Source organism: Drosophila hydei, unplaced genomic scaffold, assembly GCF_003285905.1.
Source record: "Drosophila hydei strain 15085-1641.00,03,60 unplaced genomic scaffold, DhydRS2 tig00000149-arrow-pilon, whole genome shotgun sequence".
NCBI lineage: Eukaryota > Metazoa > Arthropoda > Insecta > Diptera > Drosophilidae > Drosophila > Drosophila hydei.
In genome coordinates, this window is record NW_022045678.1 from 3,776,577 (window position 1) to 3,801,390 (window position 24,814).

The window sequence follows — 24,814 nt, forward strand, 5'->3', positions numbered from 1 at the left end:
CCAAGCCTAACATTTGTTTAACTGGCTTGTAAACACTGAGTGCAAACACTCTACACTACTCTACATGAACGATACGATACGTACAGGGTTTGTATCTTTGCTTAACGTTGATGAATTCCATGGAACTCTACACAAATGCGTATTTGCTACAAATTAATATATACATACATACAACATTCGTTCACACAGGATGTTTAATTGGTTTGTGTCTGATCTGTATTTAACTGTTGTAGTTAATAAATACAGTATGATTTTTTGTTTGCTTAACTTATGATTTCATAATCGCTGCCATTAAATTTCCCGCCCACCTTAACGCTCACATTTCTAAAATTCTGCTGCTACCCTTTGTCAGTTGCTACTACGCTTTTCCGCATCAATTGCAGCCCTCGCCAGAACTTGAGGAGAGAGCGAGCGAGAGAGAGAGAGAGAGTGAACATGAGCTTTCGCTTAAAGCTTTCGCCACACACGTTTCGCCGTCGAGAAATTTTCCAACGCTCACAGGCAGAACGACGCACGGCACGGAGCACAACGCACAAAACGGGAAAAACTATCCAAAGCGCGCACAAGCGAAAGCAAAATAAGAAATAGGAAGAAAAAAAGAAAAACGGCGCAGAGCATAAAACAATCTTCAATTCTATTTTTTTGTTGTATTGTATTGCAGTTGTTGTTGTTGCTGTCGAAAATGTCTTAGTGCAAGCGTGTGGCGAACGTTTTGATTAAGCAATTAATTGAGGCGAGTGCTGTGTGATAAAAAAGAAAAACAAAAACAAATAACGGCAAGTGCAAGTGCAGTGGGTGGAAATGTTTTAAATTTATTTTGCTTTTGGGTTCGGGTTCGGGTTTTTGGGCTTCGGGTTCGGGTTCGGGTTCGGGTTTTGGGCTTCGGTCATCGGGCAGTGAGGGGAGCGTGCGAAAAGCGCGTAAAGAAAAGTAAGTGCCAGAATTTGTGTATTAAAATAAATCAAATAACCAACTAAGCGATGCATACACACAAGCACACCTCCCTCACCCCCCGTCCCATTCATCTCTCTCGCACTCACGCACACACACACACACACACACACACACATGTATGCGAGCCGTGTAAGTGGCATATGCGCAAAAAAATAGAAAAAGATCATTATTATTAAAGGAATGCTTGGGACATATTAATTGCTATTGAGAAATTAAAAAAAAAGAGAATAAAAAATGTGCGACAAATGCGCGACCAAATGTCGAATATAAAAAGTAACAAAATAAAAACAAAATTAAAGCACAAATACATACATTTGTGTGGCTGTGTATATAAAACAAATGTATTTTTAGCGCAAACTGAGCATGAAAAAAGAAATCGGGAAAAAATGTGCCACGATTGAAAACATTTTTTGATATCCAATAAATATTTAACTAAAAAAAGAATTGGATTCTGCAGCAGCCGACAATTTTCAAGCGTGTACACAAAAATCCAAAACCCAGAACCAGACCGAGACTGAGAACGAGACCAAGACCAGACCAGACCAAACCACACCGCACCACACCACACCACAGGGGCAGCAGAGCAACGAACCACCATCAACCCACCACCCACCCAGCCAGGCGGACCCACTTGATTAACGCCAATGCCAATTCGAACGCAGAAAATCTCTATAAAAGTTCAGCAGAGAGCATGCGTTCACTGAGCTTTTTCTCTCTCGCTCTGGCTCTCTTTCAGTCTCTCTCAGTCTGCGTCTCGCACCTTGCACAGGACATTCTCTTTTTGTTTTTGTCATTGACCTGTTGTGGTACTGAAAGATTCAAAATAGTTAAAATATTTATGGGAAATAATCCAAAAACATTTTCTGATGCTTCAGCTGCAGACCAAGTGCTGCTTATATATTTGGTATTTAAATGTAAATATTTTGTAAATGTGCTTAAGAAACGTACACACTCAACTCGTCTCATGCTTTCACTCCCCCTCGCCCAGTGTTTTATGTGTACCTGGCATAAAATTAAAGCCTAGAGGCATTTTCAAAAGCCACATCCCTGCAGGCCGTATGTAAATCGATACGAGGACACTTCAGGAAGCATCTGATTATGCACAATTAAATACTTTGCCTGTGAAGACTGGCGGATACGAGGAAATCGAGCAAAAACTCTTACTAAATCTAATCTTAGACGTATTCGTTTATCCTTATCGAATCCTTTTGCTGGGCTCATATCACTGTGCTCACGTTAAGCGAGTGATAAGAGTTAAAAGCGAAATTACAATGCGTATTTAAGTCTAGGGTTGCCATTTTCGCTCTGGTATAACTGCTAATTTAACCGCAGGGTTGCCACTTTGCATTGGTAAGAGAAGTTCCTGTTAACTGTATGCTTAGAACTACACTAATTACCTCCAGTGTGGTTCATAAAAGTGCAAATCTAACTTTAGTGTTGCCATTAGTCAGTGTTATTCTAAGAAGGCCACGTTCAGCGACTTGTATTTGCTTGACTGTGTAACATTAATGTTATCATGTAGCAAGTGCATGTTAAGAAGTTGTCAACATTTTCAGAACGTAAGCAGAGCCTAACTGGAGTGTTGCCATTTTCGTAGCGTTTTACAATTTGAGTGTTAACTGAATGCTAACAGTTACAATTTTGGTGTTGCCACTTGTCAAACAATTTAGCATAATTAACAAGTTCATACTAAGTGGATGTTAACTTTTGCTGCACCTACATCTAGAATGTAAATCAGCCGTCCCATGGTACTTTCACAAGGTAATGCTTACAGTTAAAAAGTCCGACCTTGAGGGAATGATAATGCTGCACAGACTTAAATAACAATTTAACAACAGTTTTACTATTTTCCAATGATATTTTTACATTTGTATTTCAACTTAATGTTAAACTTAACTTGAGTGTTGCCACTTTCACAGTAAGTTAATGTTAACTGAATGGTAAAAGACACATAATTAGGGTTTGCCTTTAATGTTGCGTATATTAAGCCAGCGAATATTAAAGCTTCGAGTGTTGCCACCCTAACAAAAAAGTTAATGTTAACTACATGTTAACATTTAAACAATAAGAATTGCGTTGAGTGTGTTCACAATTAAATATTTTAAAAAGTTTGGCTGGAGTCACAATTTATCCACAGTGTTGCCACTTACAATGAACTTGAAACTCTGAATATACAAAGCACATAATTTCTCACATAATATTATATTATGTATCTATTATTTATATTATGTATTATTATAATTAATGCGTTCTCTTGCTCTTCCCTTGCAGGACAACAATAGTCAATTTTAAGTTAAAGCAAGTTCTTAGGGAAGCAGATAGTTCTTAGCACTAGCCATGGGCAACGTTTGCAGTTCGGGGCAGAAGAAGAAGAAGAAGGATAAGGATAGTGCTTCCGAGCAGTCTGATGAGTATGTCGCAGCCACGATCTCTAGGCGAGCCTCATGTTAATCTAAACCTTACAGCTCCCCACCTTACGAGGAAGCCGATAGGAAAGATGCGCAGCTGGGCAACGATGCGAAGGACTTTAATGAGAAGCGAGCACCGTTGGCCGACGTGGAAGCGCTGCCGGAGGCCAGCCAAACCAATGACTCAAACGGCAATCAGCAGCAACATCAGCAGCAGCAGCAGACGCCACAGCCCAAGGCCAATGCCACGGAGAAAGGTGAGTTGTGGAGCTATCATGCTTCGTTCTGCGAATCTTACTGAATTCTGGACTTGCAGAGGCGAACAGCAACACGACGCAGGGGGCGCAGGCGCCTGGCGATGCATCGACTGGCAGTCCGGGCATGGGCAATCTGAGCATGCTGCAGGGCAAGCCACCGCCTGGTCGTAAGATCGAGCGGGACAAGAAGATCGTCATCTATATATTGGCCGACAATAGCACCGAGTACAAGAAGCACAAGCGCGTCATCTACAGTCTGTATAAGCATTTCAAGAGCAAGTGCCAAAGCAAGGGATTCGATTTCATCATTGCCGATGTGCACGACAGCGAGGCGTTGACCAAAGAGGCGGGCACGACAACAATGACGACTTCCTCGCTGGAGCAGGCGAATGGCAATGCGAAAAAGGACTTCTCAAGGCTGCAGGAGGTTAAGCGCTGGACGCAAACACCGCTGGAGGCACAGGGCGGCCATGAGGAGGCAGCCAATTGTCTGTGCGAGATAACGCGCCACGCGACTGGCGCATACATTATACCGGTGCTCTTCCTCGGCTCCACCCTGGGCACACCCATGCTGCCGCTGACAATTGAGAGCCAGGACTTTACCTCGGTGCTGAGCGCCGCCAGCGACGCAGAGAAACTGCTGCTGGAGAAATGGTATACCATTGACAACTCCTACCAGCCCATGTGCCATCGGCTGTACACGCAGCAAATCGATCCGTACTCCACGCAGGTGAATGGGGAGCTGAACGAGCTGCTAGCCGTGCTGCTGCGTCTCTTCTCGGACGACGTCAAAGACTCGTATCTGACCACCGTCGTAGAGCAGGAGATCAACAATACGGTGCTAATAAGCCAGGAGCTAGCCAAGCGCTGCATCTGGATACAGACGGGTGCCCATTACTCACGCGCTCCGGATAATGCCACACAGCTGGAGCTCGAGGTACTGCGCCGCATCACTCGCATCTACGCCGAGCTCAAGAATCAGCTGTGCGAAAAGAATCTCATTCGAATGCTGCCCACCATGAACATCCTGGACGATGAGCTGTCATCGGTCATCGAAAGTTTGCTGGACAAGTCGCTGGCGGGCATCTTCGAGGAGCATCTGCAAAAGAGTATACCCTACAACACGCTGGGCGTGGATCGCGTGCTCCTCGAGGAACTGCAGCTGATTGGACACTACTCGAAGCTGCTAGCCCAAAACTCGGCCAACTTCGACATTATGAACGATGTGAAGCGCTACATACGCGATGGAACCTCACAGCCGCTGGTCGTGTCGGGCGCCCGAGGGAGCGGTAAAAGTGTGCTGGTGTCCAAGATCATGGAGAATGTGCATCGATGGAAGCCGGAGGCACAGCTGGTCCTGAGGTGAGCCGAAAACGTCACCAGAGATGCCGTAACCTTTTAGGAGATATCTGTCAAGGTGCTTGATTGGTGCCTTGCTTCAATCTTATGGCCAAGCCACAGTAGCATCTTTGATTCTTATATCAGTGCATCAAGCAATCATTCATTCCATTCCGAAACCAAAGCTAAAAGATTTTTAGGTGTCTGATTTCTACACGCCTCTCAATTCAAGTCGATTAAATAATATATATTTATAAAATATCTTGGCTTTGATGGTTTCCGTCATGTAGGAAAAGCTTCTTAGCTTCGTAGATCCTAGTCCTATGGCCTCAAGCAGCAATATCTTAATGCCGAATATAAATTAATCTCTCATTCCGCAGATATGCCAATTTGAGCGCTCGCTCCTCGGACATCAGTTCGCTGTTCGGCTCGATAGCCAATCAGATGTCGGTGCTCGAGACGGGTCAACAATGTCAGGTGCCGCACGTAAGTAGAACAATGCACAGGTCGAAATCAGAGTACCACATTTAATGCTCACCCACAGACACTCGAGGCCTATGCAGAGGTCATCAAAGCGATATTGGTTAGACAGCAGCGCTTCTTTGTGTTAATCATTGACGGTTTGGATGAACTGCAGCGGGATGCGGCACTCGATTGGCTGCCGCTGCAGCTGGGTAGCTGCGGCAAGCTGATACTGACGGTCAGCGAGCGGGAGGAAGAGGAGGATGCCAGTGATCCATTTGATATGCTCGCCGCGCTGGCGCAGCTGGGCATTCCACAGCGCTGTTTCCTGCGTCTGCGCCAGTTCACCGAGCGCCAATGGCACGACATACTAAGCTCCGGCGGGGGCGATTTCTATGCAGCAAATGGAGCCCTCAAGCTGCCCGACGATTGGAAATCGTTGCACGGCAAGACGCCCTACCATGCCAAGTCGCTGTGGTGGCTCGCCTGGCTGGGCCACGTGGCGCAGCCAATTAGCGAGATTGGGGATATATCCAGCAAGATATTGCAGGTGCTGGAGACCAAGTTTGCGGCAGATCAAGTGGAGCTGATGCTGTTGATTGTGCGGCTGTCGCCATGGGGCATACGGGAGAGCGACTGCTTGGGCGTTTTTCAAAAGATCACACAACTGGAGGCGCAGGTCGTCTTCAAAATTTGGTCCAAGTTCTGCTGGCTGATGGGACCAATGCTTTTAAGTCTTAAGAATATTAGAATAGCGGACAGGAGCTTTGGACGCGCCGTCCTGTCGAGGTATGCGCAGAAGCAGTGGCTGGTACATGAAGCGCTGCGCGACTACTTCGATCGTCAGGACAGCGAGTTCAAAGGCAGCGCAGGCGTAAAAACGTAGGTCAAATTGCTGTCTCAAACTTCCGTAACTAACTTTATCCACTTGCAGCTACAACTACCAGAAGTACTTAAAACTGCCTTATCATCATTTCTGTGCGGTGATCGAGGATAACCCGGCGCCGCATAAGATCGACATACTCTTCAATTGTTTCTACTTTACGGACTTGCAGTGGATAGCCAACAAAGTGCATGCCACGGGCCCGGCGCATCTAATGCATGACATTCTACATGCCGAGTGGCTGGCTGGCAGCGAGGGTTCCACGGGCTATGTACATATAAACTTTTTGAAGCAATTTCTGGAGCGTTACCTCCACGAGCTTAGCTACGATGGCCAACAGTTCTATACGCTTATGAAGTACTATCTGAAAACACGCTTCAAGGAGTCCTCAACGCTCAAGGACGACGAGAAAATACGCTCCTGGTGGGAGTACACAAATGAGTTAGAGTTCGCCTTTCTTGAGATACTCAATGCCGATTTGGATGCCAATGACAATGAAAGTAACGAAGCCGAACCGGATGCCACTGCCACTCCAGCTGTCAGGGGCTACGATGTGCTAATGAATCTGCCGCAGCCGGGCTGCTATGTAGCGTCGCTGTGCACCGAGCGCGCTGAGATTTGCATCTGGGATGTGAAGAACTGTTGTCGCATTCGCGAGCTTCAGGGTATTCAGCAGCCCACAGCCATGTGCCCCGTGGGTAATTACGAGGCAGCTGTGCTGTGTCGTCGCGAGATTCGAGTCATCAATCTGGACGAGGGAAAGTTTAAGGTATGATTGAATATTAATTGTATATCAATATAATTCACATATATTATAATATGCTTACTATGTGCAGGTCACACTAAAGGGCGTGATGAACCAGAAGATGCCCTACTTCGGCCTGCACGATCAGAATCATTTGGTTTGTCTCTCACGCAATCGCATGTACGTGAATCTCATGAATCTGGAGTCGGGCGATTGTGTAACCACTTTCAAAGCGGGCGAGGATCGTTTTCTTAACTCGCTCCTCGTCTCCGGCGATGGACGGTGAGCAAGCGAAGAATATCTACGGCTTACCTTTCGGCTCATATTGAATTATTTACATTTTTAGAATTTTGGTTTGCGGCGATGAGACGCAGAAGCCATTTCCACTGCTCGTCTGGCATTTATCGCAGCGCAAACTGCTCTACGATCTGCGAATTCCGCATCATGACTTTGTCACTTCACTGTCGGCCATCACGCATGAAGGATCTTACGTTTGCGTGGTGGCCAAGGAGCTTAACGAACCAACAACGCCAAATTTCATTGTAGTCTATGATCTGCAGAGCGGCACCTTGTTCAAAAAGTGGAAGCCCAGCTGCAATACTGTAGCTCTGGCCATATCCCAGCTAAATGCCTGTGTCATTGCTGGCCTGGAGGATGCCAAGATATTGATATGGGATCTAGTTACAGGCAACTGCAAATGCACTCTCATTGGACACAATGCGCCTGTCACGTACTTGAAACTCGATCCACTGGGCAAAGTGCTGTTGTCCTTCGACAAGGAGGGACGGGACAGTGCAATACGGATGTGGGAGTTGAATACAGGTGGGAAGAGCCCTTTTAGTGTTAATGAACTCTTATATTATTTTATTGCTCTGGCTTGCAGCTAAGTCCTTGGCCGTCTTTAAGCCACCAGCACAGATCAGCACCTGTGAGATATTGCCAAATGGGGCATTTGTCGTACTCGCCCTCAAGGATCGCAACGATCTGCTAACACTCGCATTGAAGAACTATGGAGGCAGCTCTGCCAATGCTCTGGAGGATGACTGTGGCACCTTGTATGGAAATCCCGACAACCAGCACAAAGTTTTTAACTTAAGTAATTAAAAGTTGATACAGCTGCCTGAATCAATTAAACTTAGATATCATTATTCAAATTAAACAAGAAATTATAATTCCGAATTATATAAATATCACATATAAAATCTTCTCATGCATAATTCATTAGTTGTATGTAAAATTCTTAAAAAAAAAAAAAACAAAACAAAACTTACCAGATGTACAAAAGGCTAAAGAAATAACCAAAAGAAATTATAAATTAAAGATTCATTAAGTCATCTAGCTTTATTGTTGTTAATGTTGTTATCCGCTCTTAGGTGGTGGCAAATAGATACAGCAAATTCTTCGCGAACTGGATTATTTCAGTGCCGCCCAGCTTGGAGGTGCCATAAATACGGTCCACAAAAGTAATGGGTACCTCGGCTATGCTGAAATTATGCTGACGAGCACGCACCAACATTTCCATTTGGAAGACGTAGCCCTTAGAGACGCAGCTCGAAATGCACTTCTCCAGAACCGGTTTCTTGTACAGCCTAAAGGAGCCCGTCAAGTCACTGGCATTGGGTCGAAGCAACACCTGGGATAGATAGTTGGCACCACGCGAGATAAGTTTGCGTTTGAAATCCCAGCCGTAAACGCCGCCAGTGCCAGCATAACGAGTGCCAGAGACAATGTCATAGTCACCCGATTCCTGTAGCTTTATGAACTCGGGTATGAACTTGGGCTGCAAGGAAAGAGGCACGCGCGTATAAATTCTATTCAAACAGAAATAGCACACGTCTGTGCATCGGCTTTATCTATGCTCACATGATGACTCAAATCGGCATCGATGATAATAACAAAGTCGCCGGTCGCATGTTTTATTCCGTGTATGTAGGCAGTGCCTAGGCCCAGCTTGCCAGCTCGTGGACGTAATACAATTCTATCTTCACCATAGATCTGTTGCAAATCCTTGGCCACATCCAATGTGCCATCCGGACTACCATCGTCGATCACTATCACCTCGTAGTCGTAGCCGCTGAGAACACAATTGCTTTTATTTCAATTTTCCTGTTCGTCAGCATACGATCCCGTACTTACCTGGCTTTCATATATTTTACAATTAGCCATATAATAATTGGCAAATTGTCTTTTTCATTATATGTGGGCAGCAAAATGCTGTATTTATGGCCATTTGTTGGCATTTTGTTTTGCTTACACGAACACAAATAATTTAACAATCATTAGGGAAGTGTTCAATAAAAGAACTAGATCTTTCACTTTTCGTTCATACCACATATGTATACTATCGAACAGTATTGGTAAACACAGTTTGAACACAGCTGTTATTTATCGATATATCAACGCTATCAATAAACTGCACTAGCTGCAACTGTGCAAAAGCATTCCAACCATAGATACGGCGGTATGCACCGCTCTTTAATTTTAATTTAGTCTGTGCATAAAAAAACAGATGCTGCTAAAGGCACAATAGAGACTTCAATTAAGTTGATGTATATATATTGTAACTAACTTCACAATGGCCAAGAAAATTCCATTTAATGTGGTATTCGCTTCAGGTAAACACAACTTAAGTATTGTAGAATTGCCCTTTGCTTAAACAAATTAAGATTTACTTTCGTTTAATTTTGTTTCTTTATGTTTTATATTTTTATTTTAGTTATCATTTGCTATGCGCTAGTCCAGCGTTGAGCGCGCGCCATTTGGCTGCACTTGAGAAATCGATAAAAAATCACACATACGCCTAGTGCGACGCCTAATTAAACAACGTTTAAAGTAATTTCACTGAATAACAAAACATTTATTTAAACATACATCTATATATTGATCTAGAGTAACCATTAAACACAATTACCACTCTTTTATTTTTTAAGACATAAATTTTAGAATGCTTACTAACTGCAATAATGCATTTGAAATCTGCGATGGTCCTTGTTTGCGTTTATCTTCATTATATTGACAGATTGCGGTTTGTCATAATATGTTTGGCATGTCTGCAACGCATATCCAATTAAATATGCAGTCAAAGAATTCTATTGGCAACGAGCCAAGCGCGAAGCGCCAAGCCAATTGACGATTCAAATTGCCTCCGTTGCGCTTTAGAAAGTTTGTACGTTCCTTTTATTGTAGTCATTGTCGGGGAGCATCCCCATTATGTAGCCTCATAACCTTCACCAATTTGTATACCTAGTTGACGACCCTTTTTATGCAGATCTTTGCCTTCTGTACTTCAGCTTCGTTAGTAGCGAGCCCACAGGTCCAATTATGGTAAGGACGTAGACCAGTACTGTGGTTAGCATCAGGGCAGGTATGAATTCATGATCTACAACGCGTGTAAAGAACTTTGAATAGTAGCCCAGATAAATGGCAGCCATGCCAATCGTAAAGCTGAGCAGCCCAAAGAGGTTATGACGAAATCGTAGTTCAGAGGGTGGAAAACGTTTCAACGCAATTTTGGGTTGGAAAAAGTTTACCAGACCGCCAACGACACTCGCAGCGCACCCAAAGGCTGCGACCACACCTAAAAGTCAATTAAAATTATGTGTTTAGTGTTCATTGAAGTGTGAAATGTATGTGCACACGCACCGAATCTACCATGCCAGGTGTCAAGATGCACGTCCTTCTGGGAAAACTTGCCCAAAGCACCAAGCAGAACCATCGACCCACCGACCAGCTGCAGCAGGCCATGGAAACGGGATTTGTTCTTGTGCGAGAGCCAGCGGGTTATTGGGTTTACCTTGTAGTGTGACATCAATGCTTGGGCAATTAGTACGTGGAACTGCAAAACCAGAGGTATAAAGGTGACAAAATTAATGATAAGTAGTACAGCTAGTACTGTTTGCGATATGAAATCAATATGTATGGCGTTATTAGCTTATAGTTATGTTCTGTTATCAAAATTATTTCGTGTTACTTACACCAGTGCCAGTCATAAACATGTGCATGGCCGTATCCTTAAATTCCAGACTCCTGGCGAGTGTAAAGAAGAAGGCACCCACCAAGAAGATCAGCATATGATTTATACTATTTAATAAGCTTTCAATTTGCAGCATCCATGAGGACGACGTAGAAGAGGAGCTTCTTGTTTGCGGCATTTTGAAATCGGCCGAGAAGCAGTACACGTTCTGTTGTGCCTCAGGCTAAAAACGAAACTAAACTAATTCTCAGTGAGCTGCGCATATAAAGAGCGTCAGAACGAAGCACAGCCACGTAATCATTTCTGTTTGTATGTGTGATAGCGTCATTCTAAGTCCTCTCTTAATGTATTGTTTTTGTTTCAGTTAATTTATACATGAGCTTAAAAGCTAACGCTAAAGATAACAGCTGACATTTGTTTTGTTTAGAGATGTATCATATCGTTCAGTAAAAGTTCATTTGAATAGGTCATTAAAATGAACAATTGATCTAAATAGCTTGTATACAAGTCCCAGTAGAGATCATTCCTCAAGTTTGAAAATTATGTCTATAAAAACAGATTTTGTCAATCATGCATAACGCACTTCTGTTAATCATTTAACTTGCGATTATAGTTTCAAGCTCAATGTGATGTTCATTAGTGGTGAACTAACTGAACTTATCGATCAAAATGAACAAATGTTCCCAACTCAATATCTTAAACCACTTTACAATATTCGGCTTACCAACACTGTTAGTGTTAATCAATTGTTAATTGTGTTTTGGTTTCTTTTAGACGAAGACGCCGGCTTTCCAGCCAGCGAGTTGAACACACATGGTCCCACGGTACATGGCTGGCGCAGTGCTGTGGACAGCGGAGTCAGCACACACGACATCATATTGCGTTTCCACCAGCCGGCTAAAATTTACCGCATACAGCTTTTGGCCCACCAGTATTTGATACGTGAGTCCGGCTATTTGAATAGAAATCCTTTTACTTTGTAAGATCTGGCTATAAATAATTTGATCTTTCAGCCGAAAAAGTGGAGCTTTGGCTGCACTACTCCCCAAAGTCGATGCCTAGCACTCCGTCCTCACAATACTTTGATTTTCTTGGTTTTGTTGCGCTCGCCGACAATGCGAATACCAACTACAAATCGCGCGAGCTACAGAGCGTGACGGTGAACCCTAGGAGAGGGACGCACTTGAAGCTGCGTCTGATTGGCGCTCATTGCAATGAGTTTAACAGCACCCAACAGATTGCATTGATGGCGGTTAATGTGCTCGGCGAGGATTTGGAAACGGCCGCCCTCAGTGAGGGCGACGAGCACCTAGCCAGTGAGGCGGCACCTATAGACACGGCCACGGGTGAACTGGCACTAGCCTCCATATGCGATGATCTGCTATTTTCAATGTACGTGGAGGAGTCCATCGTGCAACACATACGCGAACTGGAGCAGCGCAAGCTGAAGGCAGTCAGCACAGAGAGATTCGAATATGCGCGCAAATTAAAGCTTTGCATGACGGCGCTGCGAACAGCGGGTGAACGCTTGGGTCGATATGCATTAGCGAAGCGGCAAGCGGTACAACAAGAAGACTTCAGTGCGGCCAAATTGCGCAAGGAACAGATCGAAATGTATCGCGCTTGCGTGCTCAAACAACTCCAAGTAGAGCAGCTACTCGAGAACGATGGGCCACTCAGCCAGAATGATCAGAGCTGCGAGATCTATGCGGGTGGGAAGCCCAGCCTGCCAGCTGCACCTAGCCTACAGGATGTGGCACACGCTTTGGCCGATGCTGTCATCAATCCCAAGTGCAGCAGCGTACAGCTTGAAAAGTCACCCAGCAATGAGGTTGCCATTGTTGCGCCCGTAGCTGCACTGCATCTGCATGCTAAATCTCACGATGAGTTGCCTCAATCGCCGCGCCTGCCCATGGCATCACGTCATAGCTCGCCCATGTCCAGTCGACAAGGATCGCTAAGAAGACGAAATAAAAGTGCACCGCGTAATTCTTACGAGGACTACGAGGAGCGAGCCATACCCACGCTGAGGCAGTAAGTTTTAATATAAGCAACAAATCAATCTGTAGCTATTGTTGTTGTTGTGGTTAGGAAGAAGTTTGCATGTGGCATGAGTTGGAAGCAGCACAACACAAACATAATAGTTATAGAAACGCCAAAGTAAAAGTAATTCTCGTCGATTTTTATGCTGCTTTTTTTATTTCTCCGTTTCCGTAAACGTTGTCTCGTTCCTTTACCATTAACTATTTAGCTCAAATACTAATGAATTTTTAAGGGAGTGTCAGGGCAATGCGCTGCTCGAAGCGGATCCCAATCGCAGCCGTTCGCGTCTCAATGATCGCGAGCGTCGACAAGCTGCGCTGCCCATATTGGTATTTGGCAGCGAGTTGGTAAGATTTGCTATCAAACTAACATTTATATCTATAGTAATCAGATTTGGTTTCTTTCAGGTTGAGCTATTCTATTCGCGACAGTTTCAGGATCGTGAGGATGGCTTAGTGCGCTTGCGCAGCTTTCTCAAGGAGCAGGAAGCAGTCGAGGTGGCAAGCAATGAGCATGCAGCCAGTCCCAACAAAGTGGCACGCAGCGCTGCTTTGCTGCTGCATCGTGCCGTTCGAGATGCTGTATACTCTGTGTTTAACCAGGCGACCGAAACAGTTCGGGTGCTGTTCCTGGAATATGTGCCCGGTCGGGTGTCGCCTAATGAGGTGGCTCGATGCGTGGATCGCCTTTTGCCTGAGCTACTGGCCAAGTCGGGTGATCCTTCGGCACGTTTACATACGTTGGCGCAGCACACCATACTCAGCATTGCCGCATGTCCACAGGTCGCCGAGCAGCACCTGGTGGCACCTGCGCTGTCGCGAAGCGTAGGCTCTGGCACGCACCAGCGCCTGGCCATGAGCCGGCTGCAAATGCTCGAACAGTTGGTGAATACACAGGGCATTAGCACGGATAAGCACAGCGGATTGACATGTCGCGCTCTGTCCGACTGTGGCTGCTCTGGCATACATCATCCAGCGGAGCCGGTACGCAAAGTGGCTGAACGTATACTGCTGCTCGTCTACAAGGTGAATCCACGACTTGTACGCAAGCAGCTGCCACCCGACGACGACATCACGCGTCGCAATCTGCTCTACCGCCAGCTTTTTACGGAGTTTGATAAACTAGACTTGGAACGCAAACAGGAGCTGCTTGAAGTGCACAATTCAGGCAATGATGCAGATTTAATGCAGCCCACAACCAGCACAGACGCATCGCGCTTATTGAAGAGCAAGAGCGGAATGACATTGGGTACGTCAGCTGTGGGCAATGGCTACGTCAGCTGCAATGGCAAACAGCAGTACAACGAGCAACTGAAGCGCTCCATGCAGTCGGCCACAAACTCACGCAAAGGATCTGCTACTAACTCCGAGTCCACTGAAGAGACGACACCAAAGATGTAAGCTCAATGAGTTCTTAATAAAAAGTCTCGTATTTAAGTTAACCTTTCATGATAGCAATTGCATGTTTTGTGGCTGGTGCTGCACTGGGAGTGATGCCAGCCAACTGGATCGTCACTATTGGAAAGCTTGCCCCTTTCTCACCAAGTGCCCACAGTGTAGTCAGGTGCTGGAGGTAGCTGCGCTCAACTATCATTTAACTAGTAAGCTTTGTTGCTATGCTATGTAAAACCTGATTCACTATTTTCCTCTTTCTGCAACTGCAGCGGAATGCGAAGCCAAGGAAAGTTATGTGGTCTGCACACGCTGCACGGAGTCGGTGCATAAGCAGCTTTACGAGCTACATCAAATGGAGGACTTTTGTCGTGGTATTTTATAATATGTTAACTGAAGTTGGTAGTTCAATTTTTTTATATATTTATTTGTCTACTTTAAGAACTAAAAACGGGTGCCGCTCGCTGTCCACTTTGCCATGATGATGTGCATCTGCCATTGGACGGCGGTTGGAAATTGCATCTATTAAGCGCAGGCGGATGTCCAGGCAATATACGTAAACGGAATTTAAAGAAATCAAACTAAACAAATACCTTACGACACAAGTCACCAATAACTGAACTATCTTTCGATTATAAGGTAGATCATTTATGACAAGCCAACTATTAAGGCCATTAGCGTAATTTAAAGTAATTTTTGTTACACACAGATTCAATTTAGGCACATTTTGTTACAGGACTTGGTGTTAAGTTCAACATTATTTATTATTTACATTTTGTTACACTTTATACGAGTATATATGTTTTCTACGCAATGTGATTTGTTAACTATACATAAACACGAATTTCTAAACGTCCCACAATAATAAAGCCAATCAACTGAAATTTTGAATTTGAATTTGAATTTACATTTAAAAAGTGCGCTAATAATCGATATTTTTAAGGCGTTTTGGTCAGAGCTGGCAGCACTTTTACAGCAGTATCGAGTGCATAGCTTAAAAAGTGTAATTTTTCAGTTAGTAAAAAGAAGATAAATAGAAGTACAAATTTGTACAAAAATAAATTTTATAAATAAAAAAATATAATTACCTACTCCAAAAATATGAGCTCATCAACAATGTTTCAGTTTAAATTTAAATTTGTAAATTCCGCCAAAATTCGATAAATTAGTTTACATTCGGTGCTTGACAGCACTGGCAGTAGATTGAGCTGGCAGCACTGTTGTCGCAGCAATAAGTGCCACCTTTTCATGAGGCAATTAATTGACACTTAACACTCGCGTATTGTTACATTGTGTTAATATGTATAAGTAAAAATTTGTTGATAAATATAAATTTAATAAATAATAGATATAAATACGATCTCCATAAAGGAGAATGCGTCAAAGTGTTTTGAAAACCAACCCCCTAACCAGCTGAGAGTGTATGTGTGCTAGTGTGCGTCAGTAATCTAGTGTATATAAATGCGTGTGCGCGTGTATGTGTGTATGAAGCGTGAAAAAACAGCCGGCAAAGTTTTTTGTTTTCGCATGTGGAATAATAGCAAACTGTGCACGCTCTTAAATTGACCGTTTGCCTTGGTTCTGTGTGTGTTGTAGCCAGTAAAAGCAAATCTATCGTGCAAACCAGTTAACGATGCGCTGAGCATTGACAATTAACGTAAAAGCCACTGCCGCCATTCAGTCAATTGTCACAACAACAACAACATCAATTATTAGGATAGTGGCACGTTGCTGCCGTGTTTTCCCTGTTAGATTAAATCATATATATCTGATACGTATGTACATATAAGAGAGAATCTCTTTGAGTAAAATAGCCAACGGGGCACGTGCGTTACGCCTTGAACATACATAAAGATGCAGCGAATCTGGCGATTGCTGCACTGGCGGTACCTGACACGGGAGCAAATCAAAGGCTTTGACAATTACAAGGTAGGAGTGGCAGGGGTAGGATTCGCGCTCATAAATCTAATGTCTTCTTCTTTATATATGGATACAGTACAGCGCCATAGACACGTCGCCGCTCAGCCAACATGTAATGCATCCATTTTGGGATTGGCTGGTCAAGGTGAGTGCAGACAGCAACAGCAACAGCAACAGCAACGGCAACCACAACAACAAATGAAAGAAAATCAATAATCATAATAACGTACGTGTTCTTTGCTCATGCAGTTCTTCCCGCGCTGGTTTGCGCCTAATCTGATGACCTTTCTGGGCTTCCTGTTTAGCGTGATGAATCTGGTGCTGCTCTCCTACTATGATTGGAATTTCGAGGCCAGTTCGGGTGAGGAGGGTACGACACCGATACCCAAATGGGTTTGGTTGAGCGCTGCAATCAACATATTTGTTGCGTACACGCTGGATGGCATTGACGGCAAACAGGCGCGTCGCATTGGTCTGTCGGGTCCGCTGGGCGAACTGTTTGATCATGGTCTGGACTCCTATACGGCCATGATTATACCCACATGTCTGTACAGTATCTTTGGACGCAGCAGGGTCTATTCGGTGCGGCCGATGCGAATGTATTACGTTTGCTTAACGGTCTATTTCAATTTCTTTGTGTCGCACTGGGAGAAATACAACACGGGCATATTGTATCTGCCGTGGGGCTATGATCTCAGCATGTGGGGCAGCACAGCCATGTACATGTTCACGTGGTGGGCGGGCTTCGAGCGTTGGAAATTCGAGCTGCCCTTGGGCTCGCTCGGTACTCTGCCGTTGGGCAATGTCATGGAAGCTGTGCTGCATGTCAGTGCCATGGCCAATCTACCTCTTGTAATTCTCAATGTCTACAAGTAAGGAACACTCACATCCCATGCAGAAACTTAACAATAAATTTGTGTTTGGTTTGGTTTGCATTTACAGCTCATACGCCCAGCGCACCGGCCGGCTGCTGTCAGCATGGGAGGCACTGCGTCCGATGTGGCCATTCGTGACCTACTTTGTGCTGCTCTTGGTCTGGCCATTTCTGTCGCCCAATGATATTATGGAAAGAGATCCGCGCGCCATGTTCATGCTCAGTGGCACAATCTTCTCCAACGTCAGCGTAAGTTTCTTATCTTTTCTTATCTCTGCATACTATTGGGAAAGCGCTACACATATTTGGCCTTAAGACTTCAAACTATTTAGTTGCATATTGTTTACTGTTAAGAATTGCTATTATCATGACCGCCTCGAACACTTGTTGGGTCATTAGCGACCTAATAGTCTCCCCGTACCACCCCTCCCTCCCTCATCGAGTGCCAAATATCGGCTGCTATCGGCCGTAACAACTGACTCAGTTTAGATATGGAGTGGCGTGGTTTATATTCGTCATTTCAAGGGGGTTTTGCTTTGCAACTAGAACAGCTCAGCGTAGCTGAAAGCAAAAACAGCGAAATGAGTATTTGCACATGTTTAATAATATTAGCCGGGCTTTTACGGCCACAATCTGTCATTTATGTATATATAATTCTGTTTTTATTGAACATGGGTACAGTAGAGGCTAACCACATATAGCTTCGATCCAGCTCTGGGCTAGAGACTTGTCTGAAACTTAAAATATTCTTAGATTTTCGTGTTTTTAACCAGCTGTAAAGAAAGACAAGTATTTTGCATCTATGCTCAAGTAAACGAACATATATCAAAAATATATAGTATATAGTCGGGTTAAACTGTTTAGGAACAACAGTTTAGGAACTGGAACTCAAATTTGTACACCACCATCGGGTTTTACTGTGTGAAGCTTGGTATAGATTCTGTTGTATGTTGAGCTTTATTAGAGCTGAAGACTTGGCAAATCGTTAGCAATAAATTCAACAGTTTTACAGCTATTTGTACCTGTCGTCCTTCCCGGACTGTATAAGAATTCTATATGGACGTGGCAAATCTAGCTTGAGATATTGGAGCATTTTACATGTGGAACACTGTTGAGTTTCTTTTTATATATTTTTATAAATTATATGATCCGGCCATTGAGGCGATTATTATTAGACTTGCTCATTGATTAGCTATAAGCAACGATTAGATCTTCGAAATTTCACCCAGATGATGTTTATTAACGATTCTAATTGCCTATTGATGAAATATTTACTTTTTTTAATTTAGTTTCTCGCTGGGTATTGTTAGAGTAACTCTATAAGTATATAAACCATACTTCAGCTAGCTCTTCTCAAGCTGAAAGCATTCTTTAAAGATCAGTTAAATCGTATACATTTTAACATTCCGGAATATAAAGATTCTAAAGGGTTCAGAATTGTATAAATGTGTTATTATATAGAATTATAATACCCATAATATATCAGACACATATGCAGCCCACATTTGCTTCTGTTTTTATACGCTGAATCCATTGAAAATGTGAAAATGTATGCAACAGGCCGAGGACGGCGTGGCAAGCCCATAAGTCATTCCATTTCCTTATCGATAGAAGCCGTTTTTAAGCGTACTTTGAATACCGAAATTGCTGGATACTTCAGATGTTCCGCATAGGTCCCTGTAATGAATACAAGGTTTTTTATAATTCCCCAAAAATTCGCAGAAAAAGTATGTCAAATCCAGAGACTTGTGCTTTGGTAAATACACGCACATAGATCTGTGCGTGGGCACAGAAGTCTGTAGGGTCCAGGGTATCTCGGGAAGTTCTGACTAAACTTTTGCTTTTAATTGTTGTTGCTTGGAAATTTATTTTATTTACTTTATACATGAGTTTTTTGCAACGACATCATATGGAGCGCATAATGTAAGGCATTTTGGTGCATCTATGTCTATCAACAGCTGCTCTAAGGATATACTGATAATCACACAATCAGAGCAGCAGTCAGACGTCAGTTTATGCAGTGTCAAATTCTCAGCTTTGAAAACAATATTAACAGTCAGAAGTAAAACATTTGAGAGAAAATTTGAGCGATATGCCACCTTTTTGCTGTGGTGGTCGGCGTTGCGCTGCAGACTTGGAGAAAAATAACTTTGACGGTACCGATGAGCAGTCAAAGGCATCGCCGATCACGGTGACCGAAGCGGAGACGCCGCTGACCCTCAAGTTCTATGCCCGCCATGATTGGCCCTATTTCCGTTGCACCGATGAGGAGATTCGGCGCATGCGTGAAAAGTTCGACAAGAAGGGTCCGGAGATCAATGTTCCGGCGGAAGATGGAACCGTCGCAAAGTACGAGCCGAAGCACCCCACAGCGCAGCCAATGACTGCGAATCAAATTTATGGCTGGTATCACCATCGAGCCTTTCAGTACAAGGCCAAGGATCGTGGTATCTTTGTATTTCCACGCGAAAGTGATCCCCTGATTAAGCTGATCCTGGAAACCAATTTAATGACGGTTGCTAAACCAAAGTCCTAGATATGAGTATCTACATTAAATTAGGCAGATGCGCATTGGCCAATATAATGCACATAGACATATCTACCTGGACAGCACACTGAGCAAAATCTAGTTATTATTGAACCTTCATTGTTGGATTATACCTAAAAAAAAACAGAGAACTTATTCTGTCTTTTTTCCTTGTTTTTGCTTTTCTGGCCTGTCCAACTACTATTCGTTATATCTTGAACTTATCTGCGAGGAGCCACCTCATCTCGTGCCATCTATCTGCATGAGTTTGCATTCAAAGAAAGTCGCATCTAGTGGAATAAGCTTCCGTTGATAGTTCAGCTGTATGAGTCAAGGTTGAGTAGGAGTCATGCTATAGTAGAGTAGCTGCTTAGCTTTCCATTCGGTTCACATGGAATCAGTTTGAAATGTGTTTGGCTATTGCAGAAGGAGCCAAGTTGAGCTGATATATCAATCGCAGAACAAAGGACTTGGACTATTTAATAATTCTTATTTTACCATTTCCTGATTTTCGGCGATTTTATGGGTTCGATTTTGAGAATTGGGCTTGAAGGAAGGACCTAGAGTCACCAAGAGGTATCTGCTAAATTTACTAGATTTCTAATATCAATCTCTACCAGAAGCTGCTCAGCTCGTCAGCCTAATCATTAGTCGACTCAAACCTTATTCCAATGTCTCCGCCTCTAAGCAATACAAAAAGTTTGAAATTCGAAAGGACGTATTTTGAAGCAACAGTAGTCCGGTTCTAATCAATCGTTTTCATAGTCAGTGAACGATCCTAAAGAACTAAACATCACAGTTTCCCATTCTAAATTTCTAATTTTTAATTTTTTATACGCTTTGATTGAGATTTTTGAGAGGTTTTAAGTGGAAAGTGTTAGACCATGCCAAGACATCGTCGTCGTCGTTGGCGCCGTACCACAGATTTACCCTCTGATGTCAACGGCGGATTAGTTAAGACTCTGGAAGTAGTTGCTGACGGTCCGCTGACCTTCAAGTTCTACGCCCGACACGATTGGCCGTACTTCAACTGCAGCGATGAGAAGCTTCAGGAGATGCGTGAAAAGCACCGTAGGGATCTACTGCCAGAAGCAAATTCGAATGTTGTAGCCAAGCCATCGGCCATTTCAGTCAGCCCGCCTGCAGCGAGGCATGTCAGAACGCGTCCCATGACTGAGAACCAAATGTATGGCTGGTATCAGCAGCGCTTATGAGTGCTTGAAAGAGGATGGCGGCGTCTCCAAGATGCTTGAGAATGAACACCAAAGACATCGATTGGATGGCTAAGGAGAGGTTGCTTGATGATAGAACTTCTTTTCTAAATTGCTGTTTTTGTTTTATATTTTTTATTGCAGTGTGTTAATTAGTCGTAATAAATCTTTGTGCTAAAATGTATTCCTTAATTTATAGCTTAACTTATGGCTTTTCAATTGCAGTGCCGTCTAATTGTGTCGCAAATGTCCGTGACGCGGTGCGAGGCCTGGCACTGGCAGACGCCTATGTTCGTGATGTCGCTGTTGGCGAGCCTGTGGCTGCCCTCGCTGGAACGGCCGCTGCTCTACACGCTGCTGATTGTGACCACATTGACCCATTGGCACTACGGCGCCAGTGTCGTGAATCAGATGTGTGAGCACTTCAATCGGGTTTGCTTTACAGTGCATAAACGAGTGACGCATCTGGAATGGCAGCAGCAGGAGCAGCAGAAGTCGCTGCAGGATCATCATACGGAGCAGTCGGGGACCACAGTGAAACAGGATTAGGCTACAAATTGGCTGTGCTTTATAGCAAAAATATGTTATTCATGAGCGAATTAACTATTTCGGATGTGCTTCGACCACTTGGAGGCTTTTTCATGTCAAATCACGTGAGATGTGAGATTATACACATATATATATATATAATATATATATATATATGTATATGTATATGTATATTTATATGTATGTATGTATACATTTGTTCTAGTTAGCGCTTCTTTAACAACAACAAAAAATGCTCAGGTAACAAGAAACAAAAGTTTGCTTAGGTTGGGCTAGACACGATCTATAATCAATACACACTAAACGAAGTATTCTAAAAATTGATTGTATTATTCCTTTTAGTATCTTTTAGTGGCCGCTTGCCATCATTTAATGCAATTTGAACCCATGACATTGAAATCATCTATCTTAATTTTAATTTAGATTTTGATTTTGATTTTCATTTTCATTTCCATTTTCACATCTGTTTTACATCACAGACAATTTGCAAAACAACAAAACAGAAACAGAAATGACGCTCGCTTCCTATATTCTAAATTTGTTCATATGCGTAATCGTAAACTGTATACTTCAATTTATATAGATATATATCTAATGGCATACCTTACATGTGCTTAATTTATTTTGTATTATTTTTATATTGTTTTAGCTTAAATTGTGCGAAAAAGCAAATTGAAATTCATGCAATTCTTAACTAAGATATAACCGCCAAGACCTCTAATTATTTAAATGCATACTATGTAATTATTATTTAAAAGCAACACAGACATATGTAAACCTTAACTATGGATGCTTAATTATATATATACAGACACACACACATATATATATATATTTAACTGTAAATGTCGCTTCCCTATCCTTGAAAACTGTGCAAACACACAAAAGACAACAACCACTTAAGAAATAAATTTACATTTTAGAAAACGCAAATTACAATTCAAGTGCTAAGTGTTTCAAATGAGTTCTGTGAGTCGGCTGTGAATCTCGATTGCAGATCGGACGGCGAACATTTAGCAACATCTGAAAGCAAATTAGTTTACACGCAAAAAAATGAAATGAAATAAAATAATTATAGTCCGACGAGATCGACCGGCAGATGCCGATGGCGATGCAGAAGCAACAGGAGAAGCAACTCTTCGAATCGCTGCGCTAATCTGATAGATAAATAAAGTTAATTGGAAGTCTTCTTCTACTGAATTGAATCTATTTAATTGGTTTATTGATGCGTAGAAACTGCACCTCTAATAGAGTCCCCACGACTGCCCTGCCAGCCGGTTTGCACAGCTGTCAACCAGATGTCGATCAATTTTGAGTACGTGCTCGGCCGATTAGCTGGATATCAAAATACTTCCTCATTGCCTAATTGGTGTGAAAATCTAATACACAGACCACTGTGCGCAATTGGAGAACCCAAAACTGTCCCCCTTCCCTTCTTCCACTTCAAGTGGGCAAAAAGCAAACATTACGCGGTCGCAGCAGCAGCAGCGCGGGTGGCAGCGGGAGGCAGCGTCGACGTCGACGTACGCAAGTCACGCAGACGAAATGGGCACGACAACAACAACAATGATGTCTCCAATACACACGACTAAATAAAAGCACAACAATGACCAACAACAACAACAACGTTGACAGAAAACCAGAACGAGAACCAGATGCAAAAGAAAGCAACAAAGCAGCGACGTCGACAGCGGCAGAATATGAAAGTTGCGCATGCGCCGATGCCGACGCCGACGTAGACGTCGACGTCGACGTCGATATTAGAGCAGTTGTTGCTGTCTTTTAATCAGTTGCGAGGCAGACGCGCGCGAGCTAAGAACGTAGAATTTATTGAGCGGCTGTTAAATCTCTTACTCCAGACTCCAGAAGATTGCCTTAGATATGATTTGGAAGACTTTCACGCAGCTGCAGCTGCTGCTGCTGTTGCAACTGCAGCTTGGCGCATTAGCGTTTGCGTCAAAGTCGTCATATTTGCAGAAGAGCACAACCGAAATGCCGCCCACTAGCAGTCAGAGTCAGAGTCAAAGTCAGACGCCAGTTACTATAGCGGAGGAACATTTTCCAGCTGTGGCACCGCCGCAGGCAGCGGAAATTGCAGCGAATGAAGCGGAGACAGGCCTGTTGCAACCACCACTGTTGCCCATTGTGGATAGTGAGGATGGACTTCGTCGACGCGTAGTTACCTACGATCAGCGGCAGGAGGGTCAATATAACATACGTGGCGATCTGGAAAACTTTATGATACTTGTGATTCCATCCGCTGCGCAGGACAGTCTCAGTCTCTTGGACTTTTTAAGCAAATCGGCCATGCGTGGCGGCTCGAAGAGTAGCAACAGACGTAAACAGGCGTCGGCCCTAAAGTCCTTCTACCAGCGACAGCAACTGCAGCGCCAGCATCAACAGCAGCAGCTACTTCAGCAGATTCCCCAGTCGGGATTACCTGGCGGTCTGCCCGAATTTATTGAGGGACGCACGCCGTACCATGTGGACATCTCTGCAGCCGGCGAAGAGCTGCTACAGCAACAGCAGCATCCACGTCTGCATCGACAGCAGGTGGATGTTTTGCCACCTCAGCTGATTCCCATGCCGCAGCTGATAAAGCCATATCACCTGGAAGCGGAGCCGGAACTTATACAAGCGTTGCCCCCCGTTCCAGCCAGCAGTAGCAGCAGCAGCGGCAGCGGAAGCGGTGCCAATAATCTTCTTGAAGGCTTCAACCAGGCGGGCTCTCAGTATTATCGCAATTCACGCTCGCTACGCGGCCAAAGCTTCTTGGACACCAACCGCCTGCCGGGCGAATCTATGGCCAGCTCTAATGCACGCGCCATTAGTGTGCCGCTGTACCGCGCCGATATCGCCCGTGGCCAAACGCAGAAAGGCAATGCCAACGTCTTGTACCCACCCATCGATGTGCCTGCCTATATAATTAACGAGGCACAGCCGCGCAACTGGCAGCTGAGTGAGGAACCCACACCGATACAGCCCAAGCATCTGATCGATGGAGAAGCTCTGCTCAGTTTCGAGCTACTTGGCGATGCTTTGGCTGACTCGAAGACCCTATTACGCGACGGCCTGGCACGCTGTGCCCCGGGACAGCGACGCGATAGCTATGGAGCCTGCCGCCAGGTTGAGGGATACTGAGACTGAGACTCTTTCCAGACTGCTTAACGAAAGCGCACATATGTATTAGGCTAAGCATCGCAATAAATGATTAGGCATTAGACTTAAGTTTCACACTTATACACAATAAATTTAAAAATAAAATAAATTTAAATAATA

General features: G+C 43.9%; 7 protein-coding genes across 10 annotated transcripts; 5 read left to right on the forward strand and 2 right to left on the reverse strand.

The window, feature by feature from the left end:
* Window positions 1-513: 513 nt before the first annotated feature.
* On the forward strand, window positions 514-8,297 carry LOC111594104. The gene is made up of 10 exons (XM_023307258.2): window positions 514-930; window positions 3,226-3,365; window positions 3,420-3,619; window positions 3,679-4,981; window positions 5,338-5,443; window positions 5,502-6,301; window positions 6,354-7,071; window positions 7,139-7,329; window positions 7,394-7,869; window positions 7,931-8,297. Exons 2-10 carry the CDS (start codon window positions 3,292-3,294, stop codon window positions 8,149-8,151), a joined length of 4,089 nt encoding a protein of 1,362 aa, XP_023163026.2. The 5' UTR covers window positions 514-930; window positions 3,226-3,291; the 3' UTR covers window positions 8,152-8,297.
* Window positions 8,298-8,375: 78 nt separating this feature from the next.
* LOC111594100 (probable dolichol-phosphate mannosyltransferase) lies at window positions 8,376-9,344 on the reverse strand. Its single transcript, XM_023307254.2, has 3 exons — window positions 9,184-9,344; window positions 8,911-9,121; window positions 8,376-8,827 (listed from the first exon to the last, which is right to left on the reverse strand). The coding sequence occupies exons 1-3, from the start codon at window positions 9,285-9,287 to the stop codon at window positions 8,417-8,419; spliced, it is 726 nt and encodes a 241-aa protein (XP_023163022.1). The 5' UTR covers window positions 9,288-9,344; the 3' UTR covers window positions 8,376-8,416.
* A 175-nt stretch (window positions 9,345-9,519) lies between these two features.
* Window positions 9,520-15,203, forward strand: LOC111594109 (centrosomal protein of 104 kDa). 2 transcript variants are annotated; one of them, XM_023307266.2, is made up of 8 exons: window positions 9,520-9,662; window positions 11,795-11,962; window positions 12,034-13,054; window positions 13,272-13,410; window positions 13,471-14,459; window positions 14,518-14,663; window positions 14,727-14,828; window positions 14,897-15,203. In XM_023307266.2, the coding sequence occupies exons 1-8, from the start codon at window positions 9,623-9,625 to the stop codon at window positions 15,037-15,039; spliced, it is 2,748 nt and encodes a 915-aa protein (XP_023163034.2). In that variant the 5' UTR covers window positions 9,520-9,622; the 3' UTR covers window positions 15,040-15,203. The 2 variants fall into 2 exon arrangements, with proteins under 2 accessions (XP_023163034.2, XP_023163035.2); XM_023307267.2 differs by having other exon boundaries at window positions 13,296-13,410.
* LOC111594112 (cytochrome b561 domain-containing protein 2) lies at window positions 9,997-11,319 on the reverse strand. The gene is made up of 3 exons (XM_023307270.2): window positions 11,022-11,319; window positions 10,690-10,882; window positions 9,997-10,624 (listed from the first exon to the last, which is right to left on the reverse strand). Exons 1-3 carry the CDS (start codon window positions 11,196-11,198, stop codon window positions 10,308-10,310), a joined length of 687 nt encoding a protein of 228 aa, XP_023163038.2. The 5' UTR covers window positions 11,199-11,319; the 3' UTR covers window positions 9,997-10,307.
* Window positions 15,204-15,659: 456 nt separating the features above from the next.
* Window positions 15,660-22,536, forward strand: LOC111594110 (ethanolaminephosphotransferase 1). Of its 3 annotated transcripts, none has more exons than XR_002751089.2 (6): window positions 15,660-16,383; window positions 16,451-16,519; window positions 16,624-17,246; window positions 17,317-17,497; window positions 21,212-21,646; window positions 22,459-22,536. XR_002751089.2 is itself a non-coding variant. In XM_023307268.2 (5 exons), the coding sequence occupies exons 1-5, from the start codon at window positions 16,309-16,311 to the stop codon at window positions 21,533-21,535; spliced, it is 1,272 nt and encodes a 423-aa protein (XP_023163036.2). In that variant the 5' UTR covers window positions 15,660-16,308; the 3' UTR covers window positions 21,536-21,710. The 3 variants fall into 3 exon arrangements, 1 of the variants encoding a protein (XP_023163036.2); XR_002751090.2 differs by having other exon boundaries at window positions 21,212-21,639; window positions 22,459-22,529; XM_023307268.2 differs by lacking the exon at window positions 22,459-22,536 and having other exon boundaries at window positions 21,212-21,710.
* On the forward strand, window positions 20,539-21,068 carry LOC111594113. The gene has a single exon (XM_023307271.2). The coding sequence runs from the start codon at window positions 20,660-20,662 to the stop codon at window positions 20,987-20,989; it is 330 nt and encodes a 109-aa protein (XP_023163039.2). The 5' UTR covers window positions 20,539-20,659; the 3' UTR covers window positions 20,990-21,068.
* Window positions 22,537-23,404: 868 nt separating the features above from the next.
* On the forward strand, window positions 23,405-24,776 carry LOC111594111. The gene has a single exon (XM_023307269.2). The coding sequence runs from the start codon at window positions 23,417-23,419 to the stop codon at window positions 24,674-24,676; it is 1,260 nt and encodes a 419-aa protein (XP_023163037.2). The 5' UTR covers window positions 23,405-23,416; the 3' UTR covers window positions 24,677-24,776.
* Window positions 24,777-24,814: the final 38 nt, after the last annotated feature.